Source organism: Calliopsis andreniformis, chromosome 9 (assembly GCF_051401765.1).
Source record: "Calliopsis andreniformis isolate RMS-2024a chromosome 9, iyCalAndr_principal, whole genome shotgun sequence".
Taxonomy (NCBI): domain Eukaryota; kingdom Metazoa; phylum Arthropoda; class Insecta; order Hymenoptera; family Andrenidae; genus Calliopsis; species Calliopsis andreniformis.
The window spans coordinates 5,750,520-5,759,926 of record NC_135070.1 but is presented as its reverse complement, the minus strand read 5'-3'; the positions used below and the strand labels follow the sequence as shown (position 1 = coordinate 5,759,926).

The 9,407-nt window shown below is 43.1% G+C and overlaps 1 protein-coding gene across 1 annotated transcript; it reads left to right on the top strand.

Annotated features, from left to right (window-relative positions):
* Nucleotides 1–5,879: 5,879 nt before the first annotated feature.
* Nucleotides 5,880–7,188, top strand: LOC143183006 (uncharacterized). The gene is made up of 3 exons (XM_076384367.1): nucleotides 5,880–5,917; nucleotides 6,594–6,826; nucleotides 6,878–7,188. The coding sequence occupies exon 3, from the start codon at nucleotides 6,883–6,885 to the stop codon at nucleotides 7,186–7,188; it is 306 nt and encodes a 101-aa protein (XP_076240482.1). The 5' UTR covers nucleotides 5,880–5,917; nucleotides 6,594–6,826; nucleotides 6,878–6,882.
* Nucleotides 7,189–9,407: the final 2,219 nt, after the last annotated feature.

Here is a 9,407-nt window from a genome sequence, read left to right as displayed (position 1 = left end):
AGATGACAAGGTAGTTTCTTATGGAGATAAGGCTCTGCTGGCTGCGGGAATGTTCGAACGAGTTTCTCCTGGCCTTTGCTTCGTTGAGAACCATCGAGGTTATGGGAGAAGTTAAGGTACTCTTTCGCTATAAGCTCGGACGTTTTAAGGGGTGCATGGTAAGTTTTGGAGGTCGAGATTATATTGACGATTGAGTTTTTGAGGGAAGGGAGGTTGAGGGAAGATCAGGGAATAATAAATGGCGTACAGTAGTAGACAGAAGAGAGTTTAAAATCGGAATCTCATTGGCGTATTCATATTGACAATAGTTATATCTTCTGGGATATCATTAGATAGGTATTCTGTACCTCTTTTGCAAAATTATTGCGCCCTTGTGTTCCGTTTAATTTTTAAATTTCCTTTTTTGTCCGCTACTGTGTGCTAAGTTAGATTTTTTGCGCAAGGAAAATAGTAAAAAAAGCAACGAGCTTATAGCAAGAGATGACAGTGGCGTTCTAGCTCCACTTCCTCGGTTTCTCTTTTTTCTACGTTTCATTCTTCCGTTTCCCTTCCCACGTTTCGAGGCGAATAGTCTAGTTGCATTTAGCTTGCTGGAAACGGGCCCGAAGAAAAATCCCTTAGCTTTACTCGGGAACGCTGTTAAGTTATTTCCTCGACGACGGTCAGTATCAGTCCCCAGACGCGTAGTTCTTAGCAGTTAGAGCGCGAGAGAACGTTCGAAACAAGCGACGCGTCGGGGATCGTTATTTACGGCGGTCGCGTTTTATGCCCTTGTTTGCGATCGAGATGCGAACGCGAAAATAAGCGCTGAACCGCGCGTGGATACCTACGCGGAACGTGCGCGATGTCGCGAAATACTGCAAGCATATTCTCGAACAAACGACGTAGAATCGATACCGCCCGCAGCTTCCGGGAACGAGGGTTGAATTCGTCGAAATGAAAGTAGAAGCGCGGAGGGTGGGCGGAGGAAGAAGAGCACGCGCATTCTCGATCGCACGCAAAACCAGCGTTGCGAAAATTGTCGCAAACGAGGGGGAGGATTCACGTGTCCTCCTCCGTCGCGATCGTTACCGATCTACGATTCCCGACGACTCTCGTTCGAGCGTATCTGTTCCCCCTAGCGATGGTAAGTGAAACACTTCGAATCACTTCGAATCTGTATACTAGTATCTAGTTTTGACGAAAAATTTGAATCTGACTAGTGGCTAGTTTAGTTAGGAAGATTAGTGACTAGTCACTAATTATGACGGAAAATTCGAGTCTGACTAGTAAGTAGTTTAGTTAGAAAGATTAGTGACTAGTCACTAGTTATGACGACAAATTTGAGTCTCACTAGTTACTAATAATGACGGATAATCCGAATCAATTTGAACATGACTCGAAGTTCAGAACTCCACGAAATCTTTATAAGTCTTGAACCTTCAGTTTTAATAAGTCTTCGGTCTTAAAAGTTTTGGTGTCTTAAAAGTCTCGATAATTTTGAAAGATTCGATAGATCTTGAGAACTGACTAATAGTTCAATATCTTAGAAGCATTAAAAGCATTTCCAATATGTATTTTTGTCTCAGCAATACTAGTAACATGAAGTACTAAAAGTTAAAAAGTTTTCAGTTGCCTGACAAAACATTCAAGAGTTTTAGGTTTCCAATCATGTTCGAACTGATTCGTATCTTCATAGCCTAGAAAAGCGTCGAATTGCTTCGAAGTTGAGACTCGAACTCCCATCGCTAGGGCCCCAGTCGGCTTCGATCGTATCCGGCGAAACGGATTCGAGCCCGCGCCACTTTTCCGAGATTTTAGATCAGGGAATATCGAAACGTATTTTCTAAAGTATTTTTATAAGCGCTAGGTGAAATTTAACGCGCTGAAGTGTCTTTCGCGAAACTAGGAGGCGAGGCGTAGCGCTGGATGCCTCGAGATCAGGGCACGCGTGGACAAACATTGACTCTCATTAATGTTAAATGGATTGGTCCACGGATTTTCTTGCGTCCTCGAACCCTCGTGTCTTTCAATCATACAATCAAACGATCGCTTCGTGTCTTGCTCTACCTCTGAAACGCGCTCACGTGCCCCGTTCCTAGTTCGAACACTCGTGCTCCGATCACGCTAAATCTCGGGCATCATACCGATTTTCGTTTCGATTCGGTTCGTTGTTCTTCGATCGTCACCTCATCCATTCCCATCATCGTTTCCTTCTGTCGAGTCTATTCGAGTATTCTCAGAGTATATGGCAACAACCGATTCTATTCGCGGTCCCTGTTGAACGATATTTTTACCGCCAGTAAACCCCACGGATTATAAATGCTAATTAGTTGTGATCATCGTTGTTCAATCAGGAATTTTCCTTTGTAAATATGTAAATATATAAATGTTATACATATGTATACATAGGTTACTTGTCTAATTGAACGAGGAAAGAGAGAAAGAGAAAGAGAGAGGAAGAGTAAGAAAGAGAGTGAGAGAGAGAGAGAGAACCCGTTGAAATCTTTCACTTTCCTCCTTTTAATCTTGCCGCCCTACTTTTCCCCCCTTCCACTTTAACCCTCTCCCCTCCCCTCCCCACCCCCTTCCCGCACTGCAATCATTTACGTGTAATATAAATATGAGTTTAGCGACAATTAATATTATGTATATGTTGCTCTATTTATTAACAAATCTCTATACATATATATATATATATATATATATATATATATATTATATATATATTGAAAAAGGATATATATATATTGTTAAAATTAAAGAATTATTTTTATTATGATTATTATATTATGATTATATTAATAACGATTATGATTACTGTGAGACGCATAGCCGCGCACCTATGCGTTCCATATGCACTCTGTACCTACAGACGATGGTTGCACAGAAGCGTATGCGATGTTGTTCGCTATTGTTCTAGATAGGTCGGAAAATACGTTAGACAGTGAAAAACGTTTACGCGCACGCGCCTGCCTCGGGAAATGAAAACTCAGAGATAGAAAGATTACGCGTGTGTTAACGTGCGTGCATGTGTTTGTGTGTGCGTGCGTGTGTGTATGCGTGTGTGCAGAGAGTGAAAGAAAAAAAGTAGCGAGAGAGTGAACGGAAGAGATAAGGAGAGAGAAAGCGGAAAGAACGGAGATGATACTTTTTTACGAACGATATTACATTATAATCGGGTAAATTATGTGTAACTGTTATAACATACGGTGCTCCGAGTGCTATGCACAAGAAAAGAATTTTTCTTGACTACCTGTACATTTGTGTTGTAATAATCGTTGCCGTTTTATCTGGCCGGACCCCTACGACGATTATTAACGAAAATACAAAGTAACATTGAACAGTACAACGAAGTTCAGTACCGTTTATCGCTCCTGTCCTTTTTTTTTACGATGTACTGTTTCTAATCATTTTATTTTACTGTCATTTTATTTACTGACATTTGTGATTTTAATTTCAGCGGATACTAGATCTGATGAAAAGTCTTTTTACCCCTCCCTTTTTTTACCTATTCATTTATTTTGAAGAAAAGGCAACCTCATCGTGGTACATCTTGTGATAGAAGTAAAGGTAAATTGTAAACTTATTATCTGACTATTTTTATTATAGTTAATCCTTAACATATTAAGGTGAGATCACTTACGAGCACCAATATTAATTTCCTAATAGGATATGGATTCAAATTTTCAAACCTACAAACTCTTAACTTTTCAAATTTTCAGATTTTCATATCCTCGAATTCCCAACTCTTCAAATATTGAACATTCAAAGCTTTGAATTAACGTACAAATTTTCAAATTCTTTTTCAATACATATTTATGTACCTACATTAATTCTCAGAATTTTAACTCTTGCACATCTGTATTTGAACTGTCACTGCCTTGGTATAATAAGGATTCAATTAGATGCATCTTTAGACTCTATCAAGATCAACATGGAACAAATCCTCAGGAAGCCATTGCAGGATCACATAAAAAAAACTTAACGAAAAAATCAACGCATCGTAAGTAGACCAAGTACAATGCTCCGCGCAGAACGATTTTTTCCCCACTGTCATTAATCGGTCGTTATTTTTCCCCGTTACGCTCAGGCACGATCATCGACCGCAGACATCTTTATCGATCATCGACAATTACCGAACAGAGCGTCGATGATCAAGGATGTCGATAGAGCGAACAACGTCCTACGCGACCGAACTATTGTTCGTCCCAACAGTTCGTTTAAAAAGCAACCACGAAGATTAATGAGGACCGGTCCCGTGGCCGAGAGTCGCCACTCTCGATGCAGCCAGCGCGTTGCGCCGCGTTTTCTATACAACCTTTCACCGTGGAGTCCGCGGTTGGCGCCTAAACGCGGCACGATCGTGCTTTCCAACCGCGTTTATCGTCGGCTTTTTTCTCGCCGCGATACGAATCGCGAACAACCGTCAATTAGTATCGTTCGCGCGTGCCATGCACTTTTCTTCCCGCGAGACTCTCAAACAAATTCAAATCTCCTTTTCGTCTTCGCCCTTTCTCCAATAGATCAACGGCCGCGAGCAGTCCAAGCGAGTCCTTATAGATCTTCTTCGTCGAAGAACCGCCGCGGTTTCGAAGTGAAATTAATCGAGCCACCTCGTAACGAGAAAGTAAAGCAAACGGATCTCTCTGTGCTCCATAATGGCGCAGGCTGTTGACTCTCGCAGTAACTGGCTGATAGGTTCTCCAATTTCGAAATAACGGAGCTGAAGAGTTTATTAGACAGCAGGTCTTATCTAAATGTATGTTAGACTAGATGAGATCGCGGGGAAACGGCGTATTGATCGATCAACTGACGATGACGGAGCAACCGCTTCCGTGATGGATCGATTAATGGAGGAGGATGATCACGAACGATTTTCCAGCGCTACCGAGCGCCCGAGACGAGAGCGCCTCGACGCTGGCGGGTCCACGTCATCGATTATTCCCGCTCGAACGAACGAACAGTTTTGGCCGGTTCGCTGGCTCTCGCGTGTAGGGAACGTGCATTGGCCAACTATATAGGTGTATGCACACCTATATAGGAGAGACAGTGCAAGAAGTGGGCAGGAGTGAGGCTGTGAGAGCACGTCTATAAATAGGACCAAGATCGAGATGAGGCCTCCTCTGCACTTCGTGATACCTTCTATCCTTCTCCCAGCCGTTTTCTCTCTCTCCTGCTCTCTTCCTCTTGCCTTCTTTTCCTCGTCCTCCCTTCATCCTTGTCCCTCCACGCACCATCTATGTCTTCATCCCTTTTTTTCAGCCGTTCTCGCTCTCTCTTCCTCTCCTTTGTCTTCGTCCCTCCCACCCCTCCAACTGTCCTCCTCGTCATCGCGCTCTCTCTTGCCTTCTCTTTAGGAATACTCGTCGCTGCCTCTCTCCTCTCTTTCATCTTGTCTCGTTCTCCCTCTCGTCGCTCCTAGCTACCTCTTTCTCCACCTCGAGCATTCCTCCCACTACCAGACTGACGGCGGAGCGACGACGGCGACGGCGAAGACGACGACGCGCGCGACACATAAGGATCGCGCGTGTATACGCGAGCGCGACCGAGCAAAAAAGTCTCGTAAAATATAGTTCCTCCGTGGATATGCGAGCTCCAGCCTCGGACCCTCGATGAAGAAAAATACGCGACGGGTCGCGCGACCGGCCGTTCCGAGAGATCGAACGATGGGATGAGTCAGGTAATGTTCGTTCATGGAGGATCGTAGGTGTCGGTGAAATTTGATTCCCGCCACGACGCCGGGACAACGCGACTTCCGATCGTGCGCGCGCAGCCCTAGGGACGCGCGCGCTACCCTCGCGCGGGACTCGCTGCTTCCGGTCTGCGGATCCTGGTGACGGATGTGAGTAGGATTCTGTGTTTTTCTAATTGATTTTTCCTTTTTAGGTGGAGCTGTGGAAGACTTTTATGAAGAATTCGATAAAGTTTGATACTGGTACTGTATAGAGTGTGTTGGATTTAGTTAGGGAGAAATTTAAAGCAGTTTTGTGACCCACTTGTAGATCAGAGGAGTTTTAAGGACGATTGTTTATGTTTTATTTAGATTCTTCTTGAGTTTTGGAGAAAGATTGTGTGAATTTTGATGATATTGACTTTCCATTTAAAACTTAAAAGATAGCAATGCATATTTTATTCGCGTGGAATTAGGAAAATAAGGAATACTAATGTCACAAATTCTAGAATTAATATTTATCGTGTCAAAATAGAAGTTGAAGAATAGAGTTGAAGTTCAGAAAATTAATATAAGTACTTAAAAAAAACTTTGAAAACTCGTAAATTCAACATTTGTGTATTCAAAAATTTTTAGAGTTGAAAATTGTGTTGGGGAAATAATATTGGTGTTTCTGAATGATCCAATTAAAATTATTTTTTAGATATTATATTTTAAGAAGATTCTCATCTCATTATAATAACCCAGATAGCACACTACGTCTTGAAAACGTCTATTTTCTGTCCATTTTATGCCTAAACGTCCTACGACATAATTTGAACGCCTTAAAAACATCCAGTAGACGTCCATAAGACGTCTTATAAATGTCTTTTAAAACGTCCTTAGAACATACTGATTTGTAACATAGAACGTCTCAGAGACATCTTTTGAACATTTTTAGGACTTTACTGGATGTCTTTAAGACGTTTTTAAGACGTCTCTGTGCTATACGAAAATAAAACAACTGCATTCAAGATTACATCAAAACGAGAACACTCAAGAACCAACGTCAATACGCAGTAAACAAATGTACGACACAACATTCGACAATTAGAACCTCATCAATATCAAACTTTTTTTACTATCACTGCATGAGAATACCGCACCAACCTGACTCAAATTGACGCAATCAAGGTACATTTACAAATTCATAATTCAGTACAAATTAATCTTCAAATGATTCAGTACAAATGTTTTTCAGTCAAGTTCCACGGGAAATCTCCTCCCTCTCCTCGGCCACTGAAACGCGATCAACAAGAAGGATGCTGCAATCGGAATTTTTTTTTCTAATTTCCAGCCCGACGTTCAGGTTCTCGTCCTCTGGTTCCCCCTGGACGAGTGGCGCATCGACGATGCAAAACGAACATTCCGCTTTCATTCGCACCGCGCAACGATACCCAGTGTCGCATCGATCTTATAAACCAGCATCAAGCGGAGAGCAGCCGAATGAACCGAGCCGGCCAGCCAGCCAGCCAGCCACACCCCGACGCGATTAAACCTGTTGCTGCTTCGCTCGTGGCTCCACTCCATAGACACGTATGCACGTAGGTGTCTGGCTGCTCGTATATGCAGGAATCGCTCTGAAAGTTTTTAGACGCGAGATCCCGGGAGATGGGCCTCTAAGTGCCGCGCGTTTCGAACGAAACGACTCTGTGGACTCGAACGAGACTCGGCGTCGATTCGCGCGAAAAAAGGAGATGCATACAGTGAAAGTTTCGACAGAGAATATGGGAGGAATTTGGTGGTAGAAGTACGATAGTGATTCATAATTTATACAAATCGTAACTGCTTCAATTATTTGTCGTGTCGGTATTGCTGAGGCATTTTCAAGTAATTTTTGTAGCCCATGTGTGGGGGTGTAATTGTTTTTTTGCGATAGTATGGTAGCTTTGATATTGTTAGAGTTCTGAGTTCTCGATATTTTTTTGACCTGTAGTAGAGAGTGGGTAGTAAAGTATTAGATAGGTATGAGTTGTTTCACCCCCTGCACTCGAGTGACCCCGTTCGAGGGCATTGATATGTCTCTGTAGAGTGGTAGCCTTTGTAGGAGGACAGTAACATCTTTTACTGTTACGTGGAACACGTAATTACTTAAACGTGTTCTCTTCCTGTAACTTAGTTTTGTCAGCTCAATCAGTATTCTCATATTTACTAGATTAGATTTGTTTCGATGTATGTTTACATAAGGTACTTTCTAATATTTATATGGCAATATTGAAATTAGTTTCAACTATTAATCCACACAGCGTATAAGACAGTAATAAAATATAAACGAAGAGAATATTTCGCATTGCTGGCGTACCAAAAAATACTACAAACTGTTTAATATTTTTCCAAGTGGAATTTGTCACTGGTTGCATCGTCATCGACTTGGAAAGTCAAGAGAGTACCATGATAATGATAACTGCATACAGCGTAACCAGTTTGGAATAAATTTTGTACTTGTCGCACAGAGAAGCGCGTAGAGATCTTTACATATACATATTTTCCTGACTAGAAGAGAGTACACTTAGCAGCAAGTTCCACAGGCTACTAATTACAAGGAAGGAAGTTACTGAAAATAAAAGTATCAACCATCAATTACCTACCTATAAACAGAATAACCAACAGAAACTAAAGAAATCCCTTTGCATTGCGTCGTTTCACTGCTCTTGCGATCGCTTTGCTTATCTGTAACTTACTATCTGGCAAGATCGATACAAGGGCAGCATATAACGAGCAACCGCCGAGGTCTCGAATTTCGCGTGTCCGGTAACGTTGTGACGCAATTCGGTGAACCACGCGGGGATGAAGCGATTCTGGGTGGGCTGCACACAATTATAGAAATTAGGGAGCAGCTTTCTCGTAATAAGGCTATTTTTAATCAAAACCCACGAAAAAGTGGCTACCTATAATATGAGAGAAAACTACCCCCTAAGGGAGGATTAACAAGTACATCGGGAACTAAGCAGATTACAAATGAGCCGAACTCTGTAAAACTCAGCTTCAAGAACTATGTACATGCATACAATACAAGCTCTTACGATTGAACTCTGAATACTTCTACAAATTTAAATTTTCCTAAATGCCACTATAAAAATAATATTATATTTTCCATCAAAAGTCACCACAAGAATCCCACAGAGTGACTAAAAAAAACATCTTCACTTAAAACAAGCAAAGCATCAATCACCCCATAATTCTCTCGAAAACCTCCACAAAGGACCATCATCTCGAGGCAATTTATAAACGCATCGATCCGCATCCACCCTGACATTCGCGCTCCTTTTTGTAGTATCTCGGTTGCTCTCAGGTTCATGGAAGCTCACTATCGAGCGTGGAGAGCATCGAGGAGCATTCGAAAAGGTTCGTCGGAGCGGGTGACGTCCGCGGGCAGCAGCATCCGGCAAAGTCCTCGCTGGGGGTTAGGGTCGCGTCGCGTAAAAGCGGCGAGGTAGACCGTGGTAGCGGCGTACACGGTGCCGGCGGTGGGGAAAGGCAAAAGGGTAGAGGGCAAGGGGGGTTCATTGAGGAACGGCACGTGCAGAGGATCGAGCGCGACCGCGAGGCGGCGGGAGGGGGCGCCGCAGGGGGTAGAGGCCGGGGCCAGAGGGGCAACAACAGGGTTGCCAGGCGACCATCAGCCGCGGGTTGCCCCTGGCGACTGATTGCGTCACTGCAGCGCCGTATGACGTCACGCGACGCCACTGCCCTTGACCGCTCGAGTCCGGGGAGA